Raw genomic sequence first — 19,979 nt, 5'->3', positions numbered from 1 at the left:
GTCTGACAGCATCTGTGGAGAGAAAGACAGAGTTAACGTTTAGAGTCCGTATGACTCAGAGCTAAAGAGAAGTAGCAATGTGGTGAAATTTATACCGTTTAAGGGATGGGGGGGGGGCGGAACAGGTGAAGCTGGAGAGAAGGCCAGCGATAGGTGGAGGCAAAGAAGAGATTGCGAAATATGTCACAAACAAAAGGTCAAAAGGGTGTTAATGGTGGTGGTACTGGCTAAAGGAGGTGCTAATGGTGACATTGAGTGGAAAGCAGAATGTGATAATGGCAGGACCAGAGTAAGCAGTCTGGAAAGTGACAGATGGCTCTCGTGGGGGTGGGGTTGGGGGAGGGGGACGGTGATGGGAAATAAGATCAAAAGGCTAAAAGCTGGGGATAAAACAATGCATAAAAATGGAAATAAATTTTAAAAATAATGAAAATAAATGGGGAAAAATATAAATTCATAAATTAATAAATACAAGTTGAAAAATAAAAATGAACAAGAAAAAAGGGAGGAATCAAAAGGGGATGGGGATGGAGAAGAACTTCATGGTCTGAAGTTGTTGAACTCAATGTTGAGTCCAGAAGGCTATAAAGGGCCTAATCGGAAGATGAGGTGCTGTTCCTCCAGTTTGTGTTGAGCTTCACTGGAACATTGCAGCAGGCGAAGGACGGACATGTGGGCATGAGAGCAGGGTGCATTGTTGAAATGGCAAGCGACAGGGAGATCTGGGTCAGGCTTGCAGACAGACCATAGGTGTTCTGCAAAGCGGTCATCCAGTCTACTGGTGGGGTGAAAAGTGAGGACAAGGGGGAACCTACCATGGCTCTGGGAGGTAAAGGAAGGTGTGAGGGCAGAGGTGCGGGAGATGGGTCGGACATGGTTGAGGGCCCTGTCAACCACCTTGGGTGGGAAACCTTGGCTAAGGAAGAGGGAAGACATGTCAGAAGCACTGTTTTGGAACATGGCATCATTAGAACAGATGAGACGGAGGCAAAGGGACTGAGCGAATGGGATGGAGTCCTTACAGGAAGCAGGGTGTGAGGACCTGTAGTCAAGGTAGCTGTGGGAGTTGGTAGGCTTGTAATGAATATTGGTGGACAATCTATCACCAGAAATTGAGACAGAGAGGTCGAGGAAGGGAAGGGAAGTGTCAGAGATGGACCATGTGAAAGTGATGGAGGGGTGAAAATTGGAAGCAAAAGTGATACATTTTTCCAGGTCCAGACAAGAGCATGAAGCAGCACCAAAACAGTCATTGATGTATCGACAAAAAGAGTTGTGAGAAGGGGCCTGAGTAGGACTGGAAGAAGGAATGTTCCACATAGCCCTTAAAGAGACAGGCATAACTGGGGCCCATCCGGGTACCCACAGCCACACATTTTATTTGGAGGAAGTGAGAAAAGTTTAAGGAGAAATTGTTCAGTGAGAGAGCAAGTTCAGCCAGGTGGAGGACAGTGGTGGCAGGTGGTGATTGTTCGGGCCTCTGTTCAAGGAAGAAGTGGAGAGCCCTCAGACCACCCTGGTGGGGGATGGTGTTGTAGAAGGATTGGACATCCATGGTGTAGAGGAGGCGGTTGTTGATATGATCTAGGGCATCAGAGGAATTATGGATGTAGGTGGGAAGAGACTGGACAAGGGGAGAGAGAATGGAGTCAAGATAAGAGGAAATGAGTTCCATGGGGCAGGAACAGGCTGACACGATCGGTCTACTGGGACATTCCTGTTTGTGGATTTTGGGGAGGAGGTAAAAGTGGGTTTTCTGAGGTTGGGAGAGTGAGGTTGGAAGCTGTCGAGGGAAGATCTCAGGAGGAGATGAGGTCAATGGCAGTCCTGGAAACAAAGGCTTGATGTTTGGTGGTGGGGTCATGGTCCAGGGAGAGGTAGGAGGAAGTGCTTGAGAGTTGGTGTTCAACTTCTGTGAGGTAGAGGTCAGTACACCAGACAACAGCCGCACCACCACCCTTGTCGGCAGGTTTGATAACAAAGTCAGGGTTGGGCCTGAGAGAATGGAATGCAGCAAGTTCAGAAGAAGAGAAGTTAGAATGGGTGAGAGGAGCAGAGAAATTGAGATGGCCGATGTCACGCAGACAGTTCTCAATGAAAAGATCAAGGGCAGTTAAGAGGCCAGAGGGAGGGGTCCGGATAGAGGGAGAGAATACTGGAGGCAGGTGAAAGGATCAATTGAATGGGGAGAGGTCGCTGATTATGTTGGGCTGAATGAATGGAGCTGAAATATAAATAATAAAAGAAACTGTGTAATTGGGCACTGCCATCTAGCAAGGCTTTACTTTGTGAAAATCCTGGCTGGTAGTCAGGATAGTCGATTATAGGGGTGCAGGTAATAGGTTTCATGTCACGGGCTCTCATTCTCATGCTCTATTTTCTTTCCCCCTTCCTCTCTTGATGTTCTCTGCGCCTTGGCTCTGGTGCATACATGACCTTCTGCAATTCACACTCCATTCTAAATGAAATGCTGAAAACCTGAAAGACCAAATTATTAGATTACTTAAAATTATTTTGATTGCCTGCATTTTTCTTTTGGATTGTTTTTCTCTGAGCAAATTAGTTTAGCCATTTTCGGGAGAAAAATGAAACTTGAGGTCACCTAAAGCTGCTGCTTGTGTTCTAATTTGCACCAAGTCCCATTGACCCATCACCCTTGTGCTCGCTGATCTATTTTGGCTGCAGTTAAGCAATATCTCAGTATCAAAATTCTCATCTTTATTTTCAAATTCCTCCATGCCTCACTCCTCCCTATCTCTGTAATCTCCTCTAACACCACAACCCTTTGCGATACCTTCAGTTGACCAAACTTTTTGTCATTTTCCCAAACATCATTTTTTTGTGGCTTGGAGTCAAAATTTGTTTGAAAACCCTCCTATGTTGTGATTTTAGACATCTCAATATGTGGAATTTTAATACTCTCATTGTGAAATTAAAATTCCATTTATTGTAAACAAGTGGGTCACAATATAAATGGATGGAATCATACATGAGATCCCCATACTCATGACATGAATGCCAGTTCACCATGTACTAAAATAAAATTTGTCTTACTTAGTCACCATAAAACCAGTGGTTCTGGAAATGAATGCTTTAATATTGTTTTTGAAATGAGTAACCATAATCTTGTAACTTTATTTCAGAATCAACATCTTCACCATTCATCATGGAAGCTACAAAAAGCCCCAGTGTTGAGAAGACCACTACCATAGCCACAACAACAATGGCTTCAGGAAGAAGTGTCAAGACCACAACAACCCCAGTGTCGGAGAATCCTCCATTAATTCATGGGACCACTGCAAAGACACCAATAGCATCACAGCTCCCTGCTGAGGGGGCAGAATGCTGTGAAGCCACAGATAAACGTGACATACCTTGGCCCAGAACTCAACCAGGCGAGGTGGCTAAAAGGCCATGTCCTCTGGGAACAATAGGTAAGGATCTTGCTGCTGAAATTTTAAGTTGACCAATGGTTTCATGTTCTTAGTTGAAACTTTTGAACTTTGATTTTCTTTTGAATATTATGATTTAGTAAGATGTAACTTAACATTTGCTTGATTGTAAATAATGCAATGTGGTTTGAAAAGTAATAAAGGGTGATTTAGGTACCTTGAATATCTTTGGCTGCTGGGGTTTGAGAACTTCTGCAACCTGTAAACACTCAAGTACTGAGTTTCTTCTGAAAGTTTTTACTTTAATATGGCATATTTATTTGAAACCCGATCTCGCCCTCAGTAATATTTTGTTGAATGCAAGTAAAGGAGGAGGCTATAAGCCCATTGGGCCTTTCCCTGCATCAGCCAGTCATCAGAGCTATCAAATGACTTCCGATTTCCCTACTCTTTTCTTGTAGACTATAATATTTTAAAGCAAGTATACTGAAGACCAGATATTGATGAATATACTATGACATGCATCAGTCCATCTATAAATTGTTTATATTCACCAGCAAATTAAGTCAGGTGGTGGGGGGAGGGGAATAATTTTTAACTTTCCCACTTCAGTGGTAATCTGGCACTGGCCTGTTATTGAACTGGGTAGATTTCCAGAACTATAGTAATAACTGATATAAATACTGCATTGCTGTTAGATAGTGAGCTTTCTAAGGTTAGTAATCATAGTAACGCAGCAGATGGGAATTTGCTCCAGTGAAATCTGCCTGTACTCTGGAGGTATTTTCCCCAGTTCTGTCTTTGAAAGAAGACATACCCACACACTTTGGGACTGAGGGGGAAAGGCAGAAGGGAAACATGTGCTAAATCATTGCATATTCTCTAGTAGATGGTTATAGAGCAGTATTGACAGATACCAACTGGCCTGCTGGCAGCTGCATTACCCTTCTTTGATGAGTTGGAGTAGTCTATGACAAAGGAAGCACCTGAAAAATTGGTAACTGAAGGGGGCTGATTATTGCAACTATTCACAATTGTATACTTGACATTTTTTCAATATCTACAGGTCTAGCCACCTATACATGCCTGTCACCTGAAGGACTCTGGGATCCATTGGGCCCAGATCTGAGTAACTGCAGCTCTCCATGGATAAAGTTGCTGTCTAAGAAAGTAAGTCTTCATGTTTAAGCTGATTATTTCTAGAATTTGCATATTTACAAAATATGCATTGCCATTAAGCTACCATTTCTCAAATTGCATTGTCTACTTTGCAACTCTGTTCACCTTGTGTGGACTGTGGCCCTTTGGGGGCACATAATCAAGGAAAAGCAGTGAAAGAGAAATACAGGGTGGGATGCTGTTTCAGTACACTGACAGCAGGACCAGATGTGAGTAGGACTTCCATTCAAAGGTGAGTAGGTGACCAATCACAATTAAGCATCGGTCAGTCAATTAGCTATGCACAGTTGAGGGGCCCAGCCAGTTGTGCAGTGGGAGGAGGTAGGAAGTTGTTGATACCACCATTTGTTCACGGTGGTTGAAAATCTGAAAGCCATTGACACCAGGACAGGCACTCACTCCCTGGTTGCCAGCAGGATCATTCTGCCTGTCTGTGAAGAAGATTTTGAATTTGAACTGCTGCCACGCCTTCACCGCCTGCCACACTTGGATCCCTGGAGCTGCAAACAATCACCCTGCACCCTCCCTCAATTACCTTTGAACTTCCCACCCTCGACCCTCCCTCCATCACCCTAGTCCTGCTTTCTTTGACCCTTGAGCCGCTCATCATCAGCTTTGATCAATTATCTGTCACCTTTGTTCACCTGGGACCATCAAGCTACCCACCAGCACCCTGGACCTTCCCTCCTGACATCCTTGATCCTCCCTCTATCACCCTTGACTTCCCATGGTTACCCTCTACTGTCCCAGCCTCACCGTTGACATGCCCGCCAACACCCTTGATCTCCCATCTAATGCTTGAGCTGCCTTCAGCAGAAATTGGCCTTCCCTCTGCCACCCAGCTTCCTCTGTCTGTCCCCCGCAACTCTTCTTAGTGATGCCATGACCTCCCTCCCTTGGACGGCTATGCCTTAACCTCCCTGAACAGCTGCTTTTCTCCCTTCCTCGTACAGCCATGCCGCAACCTCCTTGGACAGCCACCACCCAGGATCAGTGCAACAGCTCAGCCACCTTTCCCTTGGTCCAACAAAGTTCCTCATACAAGAAAAGCAGCTCCTACTCACTCCAAATCCACCAAGAAGACTACTATGCTGCACGTCACCTTTATCCAGCCGTGAATCTGAAGACAAGTTTTACTTGTTTGCTGTTGACATCATGGCAAGGGTATAATTTAATCTGGTAACCATGGTAACTATTGAGTATGCATGACATGCCAATGCATCAAAAATAGGTTCCTGTCACTTGCATTTAATCCGCCACCAACATTACTTCCCAACTTTTATCCCGCTGTTGGGAAGCTGACATTTCACATTTAAGTGCCTGCCTTGTTTCCCACTTCTGGGTGTTTCACTAGATTCTGCCTACAGTCTAGGTAAAGAGCAGATTGGTGTTGAATTGCTCCACAGCACTCTCCCATGATACAGATGGAGGGTGTAAGATGAAAGCTATGGTCATGCCACATCATTAGTCTCCTCTCTATTTTTTCAAAATGACACTTGTACAATTTTACCAGAGTGAAATCTGAATGCTGGGAATCTAAAATAAAAACAGAAAATGCTGGAAATAACCGGAAGGTCTGGAAACCCAGTTCAGAAGAAAGATCATCAACCTGAGACATTTTCTCTGTATCTCTCCACAGATGCTGCCAGACCTGCAGTGTATTTTAGTTTTTTTATCCCTGTTTCTTCCATGGTTCTAAATACTTATTTTAACATATAGAGGCATAGGTAATTTTTAATGTTGATCAAATTGCTTCCATAGTGTTACTAGAGAATCATAATTGTGAGCCAGTTGTTTAGTCAAAAATGTGTCGCCCCTTTAAACACTAGTCACGGTTTGCTGCAGTCTGTAGAAACTTAATGAGCTGTACCATAAGCACTTCATTTTGTGAAAATCTGAATGCATTCAGTTCTTCTTCAGCTGTTTTTCAAAATGTTAATGTGTCATAAACATTCATCAGCGTTAAAAAGGCATTAAAATGTGGGATACAGTTTTTCACAGATAAAAATGAGGTGAAATTAAAGTATCTGTTGTGTCTTGAATCCACATTAGTAATGTGCAGTGGTGCTGTAAATTGATTTTTATTAGAAAATGAAGACCAGATGGGACTTTTCACCATGAAGTTTTTAGTTTAGAGTTTTTTTTTTGCTAGCATGCTTTTGTGAAAATGTGATACAATTTGTGTCAGTTCGACTTGTTTGCTTATTATACCAAAATGACGACAGATTCCCTGAAATCTGGATAAATTAGTCAGGCTGTTGACTGAGTTGGAGAAGTGTTTAACTTCTGTTTGCCATGTTTGTATTAAAGCTGCGATAATGGATAATATTTCTGCTCCAGCGTATTTGTTTTTTGTCTAGGGCAATGGTTCACTTCAGCTGTTATAAATGGAGTAATTTCAGCTCAGTTTTCCCTGATTAGTTTCTAATATTTGGTACCTAAAATTTTTAAGGTTTCTCTAGCTATGATTGCTGGAGTTTGTTTATTTTATGGTAAAGAATGCAACTCAAAGAAAAAACATTTTTTGTGTGCTTTGACTCTGCTGGAAGGAGCATTCACAATTCCTAATTTGAAAAAAATGCATTTTTTAAAATAATTTTGGAAAAACTGTAGTAGGTTCAAACATTGGAAAAAAACTGCACATCAGTTAAATGCCAGTCTTGGCTCAGTGGCAGAATCTTTGCCTCTGAGTCAAACGTTTGTGGGTTCGAGCTCCATTCCAGAAACTTGAGCATATAATGTGGGCTGACACTATAGTAAAGTACTGAGGGAGTTCTGCCCATTCAAGTGAGTGCATAAGATTCTGGAGTAAAATAAGATACTATCTGAAGAAGAGCAATGGAGATGTCCTGACCAATATTTATCCCTCAACCAGTATCCCTAAAACAGATTATCTGACTATTATCTGATTATCTCATTATAGTTCGTGGGATCTTGCTGGCTGCAATTGGCCACCCACACTGCAAGAGTATTTAATTAGCAGTGAAGCACATTGGGCATTCTGTGAAAAGTCTGGAGACAAATCCTTTTATTGAAACCAAACCCAAACAACATTTGAATATTACAAGCGGTTCAGAACCTTTTGTTTCATAGTCTCATGAAACCAAACAAAAACAAAATATGTTGTACAATTGTGGCTATAGTAGCATAGTGGTTATCTTGCTTTGAAATCCAACGCTCTGTCTTGTGGAATGGGGCCGGGAACTTGTATGTTCCGACAGGCCTCGGGATTTCGCATGCACGGGCCGGGGCTATGGCCATAGTAGCATAATGGTTATCTTACTGGACTAATAATCCAGAGGCCTGGACTAATGGTCCAAAGATTTATGTTTCATCTCCTATCAGGGCAGCTTAGGGAATTAATAGCAGTGACCATGAAACTACTGGTTTGTCAAAAAAAATACATCTGGCTCACTAATGTTCTTTAGGCAAGGAAATCTGCTTTCCTCACCCAATTTAGCTATCATGCATGGGCCCAGACCTACAGCAATGTGTTGACTCCTAACTGCCCTCTGAAATGGCCTAGTAAATCACTCAGTTGCACAGGTGGGCAGCGAATGCTGACTTTGCCAGTTTCATTTCTTTCCTGAAAGCTGAGATCTGCTAAGCTCATCTCCATTTCCTCAAACTGACATTTAATACAGTGTGCATAGTCTTATTTGGACACTAATCAAATGGTGCGTATGTGAATTTAAAGAAAGCAAACAAATTGAGCAGTAACATTCATCACATGCATAACAAGTATAAACTATAAACATGTAAAAACAAAAAGGTTGTTACATCCTCAAACAAGAGTGATGCTTTTCAGCTTTCACAGGTGTGATCTCCCCTCTGCATGATCCCTTCTTATGATCATCACAGCTCTTTATCTCAAATATGCCAAAGGGCACTCAATCACAACATAAACAGATACTCTGAAAAGCTGCAGTCACCTATCATTGAATTCAACTGTCAGTTACATTATTTAAAGAATCATTACCACATCTGAAATTTCATTCCATGTGTTGATAACTCTTCAGGCAAAGAACTATTTTCTGACATCTGTACTAAATTTGCCTTCCACCAGTTTGAAACACTAGTGCTCCAGATTTATCATCTTTTATAGTTTTATGAGGTCTCCTCAGTTACCTATTTTCAAGGGTGAAGCATCCAAGGTTCTTCAGTCTATCCTTGTAGTTCAGGCCTTTGACACCAGGATTTGCCTTGTGTATCTCATCCCAACAAGAGCTTGAATATCTCTTGTATGCCACCAGACCAGAAATTAGCCCGTTTTACATGGTTGGGCCTGATGACAGCACTGCACAGTCTCACCATCGTGTCCAATAACTTGTATTCTACTGATTTAATAATCTAATTAATCATTCTTTATGTTTTGCTTACTGTTTCTCCACATTAGCCAGGCATGACTCAACTACAGATTTTTTCTTTAGTTTTATCTTTGCTATTTTAGCACTGCAGTAGATGCATGTCACCCCACTTTACTTTCAGTGTGCAATGCCTGATACTGAGTTTTATTTTGGCTGTTTTATCCTCGTGGATTTTATTTAACTCACTTGTGAATCCATGGCTCCCTGGTTAGACTTGACCTCCCCTTTCCCAAGTTTACAGAGGCTGCAAATTTGTCAACTTTTCATAGAATTTCTGAATCCAGATTGTTTCTGCCAAGTAGTAGCACCAATGTAAGTCAGCGTATGGAAAACAAAAAAGAACTAACATTTATAAAATAAAAACAGAAAATGCTGGACAAAACAGGTTAGGCAGCACCTGTGAGAGAGACAGAGTTAATGTTTCAGGTTGGTGACCTGTCTTCAGAATTGGGAAAAGTTTGAGATGCAATAGGCCTTGATCAAGGGCTGGGTGGGACAAAGACAAAGGAAGGTCTGTGATAGGGTGAACAGCAGGAGAGATTAAATGACAGAAGAGTTATTCTTCCAAGGCCAAAGGGAATGGTGATGGGGCAAAAAAAGAAACAAAAGTAGGTGTGCTGCTGACTGTAAACAAAAGCTAAACAAAGAAAATGAAACAAAATGGGGGACAAAGTTTGCAGTCTGAAATTGTTGAACTCGATGTTGAATCCAGAAGGCTGTAAAGTGCCAAATGAGATGCTGCTCCTGAAGCTTACATTGAGCTTCAATGCAATAGGCTAAGGACAAAAAGGTCAGCAGGAGAGAAAGATAGATAAATAAATGATAGACCACTGGAAAATCAGTCATGCTTGTGGACAGAATGGAGGTGTTCCGCAAAGTGGTCACCCGCTCTGCGTTTGCTCTCCCCGATGTAGAAGAGCCCATATTGTGAACAGTGAATACAGTAGACCAAATTGAAAAAAGTATAAGGAGTGTTTGAGGCCTTGGAAAGTGAGGTAAAAGGGTAGTTGTTACATCCCCTGTATTTGCATGGAAAGGTGCCATAGGAAGGGGATGGGATGTTGGGGGTGACTGAATGTAATTTTTTTACTGTTTCATGGGGTGTGGGCAGTGCTGGCAGGGCCAGCATTGTTATCTGTCCCTAAGTACCCTTGAACTGAGTGGCTTGCTCAGCCATTTCAGAGAGCAGTTAAGAGTCAAGCATAATGCCATGATTTTGGAGTCATGAGCAGGCCAGATGGGTTAAGGATGGCAGTTTTCCTTCACTTTGTGGAATTAGAGAACCAGATGTGTTTTTACAACAATTGATCATAGTTTCATGGTTGCCATACTGGGATGAGCTTTTTTAATTGAATTTAAATTCTACCAGCTGCTGTGGTGGGATTTGAACCTGTGTCCCCAGAGTATTAGCAGAGGCCATCATCTCCCCTAAATCACATAGGGAATGGTTCCTTCAGAATGTTGAAAGGGGAGGGAAGGAGAGGAGATGTATTTGGTGGTGGATTCATATTGATGGTGGCGGAAAATGCTGTGTTGAATGCGGAGGCGGGTGGGGTGGGATGTGAGCACAAGGGGACCCTGCTGTGTTTCTTGGAGGGAGGGGTAGAGTGAGACTATAAGTAGGGCTAATATGGCGAACATTGCTGAGGACCCTGTCAACCTGGGAGGGAGTAAATCTCAGTTGAAGAAAAAAAAAAGCTCAATTTTCTGGCCTCATTGGCATCAAACATCATTGCAGGCGAGGGGGGAACAAAATGGTGAAAAGGCTAAGAATCGGTTTTACGCCATCGTGAAACCAGTTTGTGGTTGCCTGCCCCACCCATCAATAACAGGCTGTGTTTCCTGCCACAAGCGCACACAACCTTGTGCAGTCCTTGCAGCTTTGTCCATAGGGCATCAAGGAAGTGGCACTGTGCATTTGAGGGGTCAGAGGCAAGTCTTTTTCCCTTCCCAGCTGACTTTCAATGCGGTGCCAGGGCAAGGACTCCAGTGTGGATCAAACCGGGGCGGAGGGATGGTGTGTGTGTGTGTGTGTGTGTGTGTGTGTGTGTGTGTGTGTGTGTGTGTGTGTGTGTGTGTGTGTGTGTGTGTGTGTGTGTGTGTGTGGGGGGGGGGGGGGGGGGGGGGGGGGGGGGGGGGGCGGACTAAAGGAAATACTTCAGCACGTACTTGGAAAAGCTGATCAAAAGTGAGCATTCTTCTGCAGCCAAGACCATTCAGCTGCAGCTCCATTGACCTGCTTGCAGTCGGGCCTCTGAAGCTTTTCTGCCCACTCAAGCAATGCAAAAGGCTGCAAGTTAATGTGTATTTTAGGAGGCTGCAGAACAATTGGCCGACTGGGCAAGCTGTACAACCCCTTGCGAAGGTGGCCATGGCACAGTCACTGCGGGAGGTGCTCACAGCCCCTTGCAATATCTTTACTAAGGTTTGGACCAGTTTCTCCCATGATTCAAGCTAACAGTGCAGCCTTGCAGTGCACGATAGGAGAATGCCGGTGTCTGAGCTGAGAGCACAGCATGCAGTCCAGTGGCCGAAGCTGCTGCCAATCGGTAAAGTGGAATGGGGCGCAGATGGGTGGGGTTTTGATCAGCCAGTGAGCGCACTACACACTGACCATCCAGGTGGTGGCCAGCACTCTCCAGCATGCATGAAGGGGCCTTCAGACTTAACCAAGAGAGGGTCTTCGTCCAACCATGCCAGCCCATGCATCTCTCTTTGATCCTGCAGGAGGAGAACATCAGGATCATGGAGCCTTGTGATTTAGTCGTATGCTTCATGGCTTACAGAGAGCAGAAGAGAAGAAGAAAAGAGTGGTGGAAGTGCTTGGCTCAGCAAAGGGAGGAGCACCTCCCTCAAGATGAAGGGGTGGAAGGGCCGGCTGCACTTGCAGCTGAAGATCCACGGAGAGCCATCGCTTTCATGCGCCTTGCTAGACCCCGGGTCTATAGATGGCACCTGTCATTCTGCAGATGACTGAGAACCAGTGTCACCAAAAGCTGCACATGTTGGTTGGTCATATATACCACTGCTGCAGGATTTGGTAACACAGTGCCATGGAGGGCATCCACTGCCAGTGGCCGTGAAAGTGACCACGGCACTCAATTTTTACGCCAGTGGCGTTGCTAAATTCGTGGGCAGCATGTTTCCTCCCTTTGGTAGCCATGACTTTGCAGCAGTTTTCGATCCCTTAGAGAGTGCTAGCTCTGTGAAGGAGCACACTCTACATATGGCGCCCAGATTACTGAAGGCCTGAGGCGATGGTGGGGCGGGCGATTCAGACGCCCCCCCACCCCCCACCAACAACCTGGCATGTTTCCCAGGAATGCATTATTAATGAGATGGAAGGCATCAGAATGGGACAATACAGCGTGTGAACCCACATTGTGACCAGCAGGTAAAAATTCCTTTTTTCCGCCTGCTACTTTGTGCAAATCTGGGACAATTCCACCCAAAAACACCTGAGAAGCATTTGTGTGGAAGGTTACATCATCAGAACAGATGCAATGGAGAAAGAGGTATTGGGAGAATGAAATGAAGTTTAAAGTTTGAGGAAGCGTAGTCGAGGTAGCTCTGGGAGTCAGTAGGCTTATAATGCATATTAGTTAATAACCTACTGCCAGAAACGCAGACAAGGAAGCCAAAGAAGGGAAGGGAAAAGTTGGAGATGGGCCATGTGAAACTGACAGAATGGTAGAAATTGGAAGTAAAGTTGCTGAAGCTTCCCAATACAAGGTGCAAGCAGGACTTGGCACGGAAACAGTCATCAATATACCAGATAAAGAGGCAGGGGTCAAGAGTAGGAGATATTCAACATGTCCCAAAAAAGGCAGGCATAGCTAGGACCCATATGGGTGCCCATAGACAACACTTCTTATTTGAAGGAAACAAAGAGACCTTGGCGTGTGTGGCCATAGATCTCTGAATACGGAGGGGCATGTTAGTGGGGTAGAGATAAAGGCGTTTGGGACACTTGCCTTTATCAATTGAGGCATAGATTACAAAAGTAGGGAGGTCATGTTGATGTTGTATAGAACCTTGGTGAGGCCACAGCTGGAGTACTGTGTGCAGTTCTGGTCACCACATTGTAAGATTATGAGGGGCATGGACAGGGTGGATAGGGAGCAGCTGTTCCCCTTAGTTGAAGGGTCAGTCACGAGGGGACACAAGTTCAAGGTGGGGGGGCAGGAGGTTTGGGGGGAATGTGAGGAATTTTTTTTCTTACCCAGAGTGTGGTGACGGTCTGGAATGTGCTGCCTGGGAGGGTGGTGGAGGTAAGTTGCCTCGCATCCTTTAAAAAGTACCTGGATGAACACTTGGCACTTCATAACATTCAAGGCTATGGGCCAGGTACTGGTAAATGGGATTAGGTAGGTAGGTCAGGTGTTTCTAACGTGTCTGTGCAAACTCGATTTGCCGAAAGGCCTCTTCTGCACTGTGAGATTCTGTGATTCTATGTGAAATGTGTGGGGTTGAAGGAGAAGTCATTTAATGCAAGAACAAGCTCAGCCAGGAGGAGGAGAAGAGTGGTGGTGGAGGGGGAGTGGTTGGGTCTCTGTTCGCAGAAGAAGTGGAGAGCTCTAAGACCATCCTGGTGGTTAATGGAGGTGTAGAGAGATTGGATGACCTTGGTAAAGAGGAGACAGTTAGAGCCAGGAAATTGGAAACTTTTAAAGTGACGGAGGCCTTCAGAAGAGTCACAGATCTAGGTGGTAAGAGACTGGACATGGGGAGAACAAATAAAGTCAGGGTAGGAAGAAATTAGTTCAATAGCAGGGACAGGCTGAAACAAAAGGAAAAGAGTAGGGCCCATAAGGGACCAAGGGGGCAATCTATGGGTGGAGCCAGAGGACATTGCTAGAGTGTTGAGTGAATACTTCACGTCCGTCTTCACCCAAGAAAATGAGGATGAAGGAATCGAACTCGGGCAGAGAGACTGCGAGGTTCTTAAGCAATTTGATATAAAGAATGATAATGTATTGGAGGTGTTGGCAGGCTTAAAAGTGGAAAATCTCCAGGTCAGGATCATTTGTGGCCCAGACTGCTGAGGGAGGCAAGGGAGGAGAAGATTGCAGGGGCTCTGACCCAAGTGTTTAATTCCTCTCTGGCCAAGGGGGAGGTGCCAGAGGACTGGAGAACAGCTAATGTGGTTCCACTATTTAAGAAGCGTGAAAGAGATAATCCAGGGAACTACAGGCCAGTGAGTCTCATGTCAGTGGTAGGGAAACTATTGGAGAAAGTTCTGAAGGAGAGTATCTATCTCCACTTGGAGAGGCACGGTTTGATCAGGATAGTCAGCATGGCTTTGTCAGAGGGAGGTCATGCCTAACAAATTTGATTGAATTTTTTGAGGAGGTGACCAGGTGTATAGATGAGGGTAGTGTAGTTGACGTAGTTTATATGGATTTCAGCAAAGCCATTGACAAGATCCCACATGGGAGACTTATAAAGAAGGCAAATGCACATGGGATACAGGGTAATTTGATAAGGTGGATTCAAAATTGGCTTAGTTGTAGGAGGCAGAGGGTGATGACAGAAGGATGCTTTAGTGACTGGAAGCCAGTGTCCAGTGGCGTACCACAGGGATCTGTACTGGGTCCCCTATTATTTGTCATTTATATAAATGACATAGATGACTATGTGGGGGGTAGGATTAGTAAGTTTGCAGATGACACAAAGATTGGCCGGGTGGTTATCAGTGAGGTTGAGTGTCTTGGGCAACAGGAAGATATAGATGGGATGGTCAAATGGGCAGATAAGTGGCAGATGGAATTTAACCCTGAAAATGTGAGGTGATACACTTTGGAAGGAGTAATTTGACAAGGAAGTATTCAGTAAACTGCATGACACCAGGAAGTTCTGAGGAATAAAGGGACCTTGGCGTGTGTGTCCAAAGATCTCTGAAGGCGGAGAGGCATGTTAGTGGGTTGATGAAAAAGGCATATGGGACACTTGCCTTTATCAATCAAGGCATAGATGACAAAAGTAGGGAGGCAATGTTGGAGTTGTATTGAACCTTGGTGAGGCCACAGCTGGAGTACTGTGTGCAGTTCTGATCACCACATTATAGGAAGGATGTGATTGCACTAGAGGGGGTGCAGAGGAGATTCACTAGGATGTTGCCTGGGATGAAACATTTAAGTTATGAAAAGAGGCTGGATAGACTTTTGTTGTTTTCGTTGCAGCAGAGAAGACTGAGGGGTGACCAGATCAAGGTGTGCAAGATTATGAGAGGCATGGGCAGGGTGGATAGGGAGCAGCTGATTCCCTTACTTGAAGAGTCAGTCACAAGGGGGCATAAGTTCAAGGTGAGGGGCAGGAGGTTTAGGGGGGATGTGAAGAAAAAGTTTTTTACCCAGAGGATGATGACAGTCTCGAATGCACTGCCTTGGAGGGTGGTGGTGGAGGCGGGTTGCCTCACATCTTTTAAAAAGTACCTGGATGAGCACTTGGCACGTCATAACATTCGAGGGTAGAGGCCAAGTGCTGGTAAACGGGATTAGGTAGATAGGTTAGGTGTTTTTCACGTGTCGGTGCAGACTTGATGGGCAGAAGGGCCTCTTCTGCTCTGTGATTCTGTGTGAATAGGTATACCAGGGCAGTTCTGTTTATTGATCTTGGGAAGGATGTAGAAGTGAGCTGTATGGGGCTGGGTAACCATGGAGAAAGAAGATCACTGGAGACGATGAGGTCAGTGACCGTTCTGGAAACAGTAGTTTGATGTTTGGTTGTGCGGCCATGGCCCAAGGGGAGGTAGGAGGAAATGTCCGAGAGTTAACGTTCAGCCTCTGCAAGGTAAAGGTCAGCCGCCAGAAAGAGCAGCATTCTCCTTGTCAGCAGGTTTGATGATAATGTCAGGGTTACACCTGAGAGAACATAGTGCAGCAAGTTCAGGAGGAGACAGGTTAGAGTGAGTTAGAGCAACAGAGAAATTGAGATCGCTGAAGTCACAACCATCAGAGAGAAAAGCAGAATGTCTTCAAGGTAGGCATTCCTGGAAGAGAAGGGCAGTGAATTAAACACTAATCAAAAAGCCAAGCATTGCATTTGCTGGAAATCTGAAGTAAAAACAGACAATGCTGGAAAAAATGCAGCCAATTAAGCAGCATCGATGTAGAGAGAGAAACTGTTAATGTTTCAGGTTGGTAACCTTTCATCTGAACTGGGAGAAGTATTCAGCTTTTGAATTAGTGTTTAATAGCCTTGTGCTATTTAGCTCATTACATATGGATTCACAAAGAGCTCACCGATTCTCTGTGAATTCTTGGGTTAAGAGGTCGCCATCCCCATCGTTACCTCATGGGGTCAAAGGTCTGTGCCATATTTAAAGGGCACCCAGACAGCCATTCACTCACTGCAAGCCAGGAGCATCAGCCTGGCTGTCATTCAAGCTCTGCCAATGTCATGGAGAAGACAATTGGTGGCCCCATGGTTCAGGAAAGCCTCCTTGCAATCTCTCCTCAAGGCCATCCAGGAAATGCGGAAAGGGATGGCAGCAAGAGATCTTTCTGTCTGACCTCGGTGGCCTGATCGGAGATTGCAATGGAGGTTAGCACCTGCGGGGTCCACAGGAGAAGTGCCCAGCAGTGCAGAAAAAGGATGAATGATCTGCTCTGCCAGGGTAAGTGGCATAGTCAACTCACTGCAAAGTGACACTCACGAGAGCATCCAGATAGCCTACTCGCACTTGTATCTCCCTATCTTCTTATCAGACACTTAAGTGTGCGAGTGCACAGGAATGTCAGACAGGAGTTTGGGTTGCAGGGCTCACCGGCAGATGGGATATGTGCACTGAATGTGCGGCAGCCACTTCATGCTGTCTCAGTTGCAGGATGTCTTGCTTGTTAATCACTTACTTGAAAAAGCTTATGAGCTGGCAGAGACATTCATGCTTCTAAACTGCTCATGCACCCACTGAATGACACTCAATCCTTTGTCTGGCTGCAGGACCAGAACTCGCACAACAGGAGGGAGTGGGCCAAGACTGGAGACAGCCTGCCCGACATCAGAACCCTCACCCCTTTTCAAAGAGGAGACCTTCAAGCAGGCCAGGGAAGAGTAGGACTGTAACAAAAACAGAATTACCTGGAAAAACTCAGCAGGTCTGGCAGCATCGGCGGAGAAGAAAAGAGTTGACGTTTTGAGTCCTCATGACCCTTCGACAGAACTTGAGTTCGAGTCCAAGAAAGAGTTGAAATATAAGCTGGTTTAAGGTGTGTGTGTGGGGGGCGGAGAGAGAGAGAAGTGGAGGGGGGGGTGTGGTTGTATGGACAAACAAAACTTGTTCCAGTCCTACTCCGGCCCCCTTCCACAACTCTTTCTCCGGTACATCGATGATTACTTCGGTGCCACTTCATGCTCTCGTCGGAACTTGGAAAAATTTATTAATTTTGCTTCCAATCTCCACCCCTCCATCATTTTCACGTGGTCCATCTCTGACACTTCCCTTCCCTTCCTTGACCTCTCTGTCTCAATCTCTGGTGATAGACTGTCCACAAATATCCATTACAAAGCCACCGACTCCCACAGCTACCTCGACTACAGCTCCTCACACCCCGCTTCCTGTAAGGACTCCATCCCATTCTCTCAGTTCCTTCGCCTCCGTCGCATCTGTTCCGATGATGCTACCTTCAAAAATAGTTCCTCTGACATGTCCTCCTTCTTCCTTAACCGAGGTTTTCCACCCATGGTCGTTGACAGGGCCCTCAACCGTGTCCGGCCCATCTCCCGCGCATCCGCCCTCACACCTTCTCCTCCCTCCCAGAGACATGATAGGGTCCCCCTTGTCCTCACTTATCACCCCACCAGCCTCCGCATTCAAAGGATCATCCTCCGCCATTTCCACCAACTCCAGCATGATGCCACCACCAAACACATCTTCCCTTCACCCCCCCTATCGGCATTCCGTAGGGATCGCTCCCTCCGGGACACCCTGGTCCACTCCTCCATCACCCCCTACTCCTCAACCCCCTCCTATGGCACCACCCCATGCCCACGCAGAAGATGCACCACCTGCCCCTTCACTTCCTCTCTCCTCACCGTCCAAGGGCCCAAACACTCCTTTCAAGTGAAGCAGCATTTCATTTGCATTTCCCCCAACTTAGTCTACTGCATTCGTTGCTCCCAATGTGGTCTCCTCTACATTGGAGAGACCAAACGTAAACTGGGCGACCGCTTTGCAGAACACCTGCGGTCTGTCCGCAAGAATGACCCAAACCGCCCTGTCGCTTGCCATTTTAACACTCCACCCTGCTCTCTTGCCCACATGTCTGTCCTTGGCTTGCTGCATTGTTCCAGTGAAGCCCAACGCAAACTGGAGGAACAACACCTCATCTTCCAACTAGGCACTTTACAGCCTTCTGGACTGAATATTGAATTCAACAACTTTAGGTCGTGAGCTCCCTCCCCCATCCCCACCCCCTTCCTGTTTCCGCCCTCCTTTTTTTTTCCAATAAATTATATAGGTTTTTCTTTTCCCACCTATTTCCATTATTTTTAAATATTTTAAAATCTTTTATGCTCTCCCCACCCCCACTAGAGCTATACCTTGAGTGCCCTACCATCCATTCTTAATTAGCACATTTGTTTAGATAATATCACCAACTTTAACACCTATGTGTTCTTTTGTTCTATTGTTGTTGACATCTTTTGATGATCTGCTTCTATCACTGCTTGTTTGTCACTACAACCACACCCCCCCTCCACTTCTCTCTCTCTCTCTCTCTCCGCCCCCCACACACACACCTTAAACCAGCTTATATTTCAACTCTTTCTTGGACTTGAACTCAAGTTCTGTCGAAGGGTCATGAGGACTTGAAACGTCAACTCTTTTCTTCTCCGCCGATGCTGCCAGACCTGCTGAGTTTTTCCAGGTAATTCTGTTTTTGTTTTGGATTTCCAGCATCCGCAGTTTTTTTATTTTTATAAGAGTAGGACTGTGCCTGCACTAAAGGTGGGATAGGACTATCCTAGCAAGCCAGTGAGGATGCCTGCAGTCTGCAGTTGTCAGATGCAACAACTGAGTGAGATATTGTTTAGACACCCATTAAATCTTTCTTTTCACCATTCCAGGTACCAGCAAGAAAAGTGGGAGACCCACAAGGAAGACTAGCCACAGAACCAGCCCCAACCCCATCTCTGCAGTTAATGCCTCAGAAGCCTCAGAGGATGCACCATCACAGCATTCACCTCCACCCTGCACCGGCACACAGACCTTCGTATTGGTGGATGCACATTCTACAGTTGGCTCATGGTCACAGTCTGGTGAGCACAGGTCCATAGCTGGCAGAGGAAGTGACAGCCAGGCTCTCTGATTCTCAAAAGACTGCTGGAGCCCCAGCTTAGCCCACCGAAGATGACGAGCCTCTGGACTCAGTCCTAAGAGACTTGTTGGAGATACAGAGCCAGGCAGGGGAACATCAGACAGAGATGCCAGAGGCCATGCACAGACTCGACTGAAGCTGGAGGAGTCCGTCCACATTCTGTCTGATGTCATGGCTCCAGTATGCAAGTGCTTGGCTGCCTTAATGAAAATATGGCAGCCACCTTGGAGACCCAGGTTCAGCAGAACACTGGCTGCTGGTTATGCACTTGTACTGGCACTACGTTACTTTAGACATGGGTGCAGTGCAACAATGGCTGGGCGAGAGGTGCATGGGGCACCTCGACCTCCTTCCAGGCGCTCCTTAACTTCAAAGAGTCAGAGTCATTGGGCACCAACAGGGAGGAGGAGAAGTGCCAACCATGCACTCCAGGGCTTCATCACAGGATGCTCCAAGGGTGCCCAGCCACTCCACCTCCCATCTACCAGTGACCCCATTGCATTCAGCAGGTGGGGATGAGGAAGGTGCACCTGCACCTGAGCAAGAGACCCTTAGCAGGCTAAGGCCCTCACGCCACCCGAGGACTCCCGACAAAGTCATCAAAGCCCAACAAGGCATAGCAGTCAGCAAGCTGCCACCACCTCTTTTGTGGATGCTGGGGCTGCACCTAGACGTGGTAATAGAAAAAGAAAGGTCAAGATACTTTCAAGGCACACAGGTAG

At 45.6% G+C, this 19,979-nt stretch overlaps 1 protein-coding gene across 2 annotated transcripts in view; it reads left to right on the top strand.

Annotated features, from left to right (window-relative positions):
- The window catches only part of adgrl3.1 (adhesion G protein-coupled receptor L3.1), a 928,790-nt gene that overhangs the window by 724,134 nt on the left and 184,677 nt on the right, over positions 1-19,979 (top strand). For both annotated transcript variants that reach the window (XM_041185670.1, XM_041185669.1), the window contains exons 7-8: positions 3,144-3,434; positions 4,459-4,562. In XM_041185670.1, the coding sequence (XP_041041604.1) occupies positions 3,144-3,434; positions 4,459-4,562 (395 nt within the window). The remainder of the gene's footprint in view (positions 1-3,143; positions 3,435-4,458; positions 4,563-19,979) is intronic.

This window comes from Carcharodon carcharias, chromosome 4 (genome assembly GCF_017639515.1).
Source record: "Carcharodon carcharias isolate sCarCar2 chromosome 4, sCarCar2.pri, whole genome shotgun sequence".
In the NCBI taxonomy this organism is placed as follows: Eukaryota; Metazoa; Chordata; class Chondrichthyes; order Lamniformes; family Lamnidae; genus Carcharodon; species Carcharodon carcharias.
This window is presented reverse-complemented; position numbering and strand designations above follow the sequence as displayed.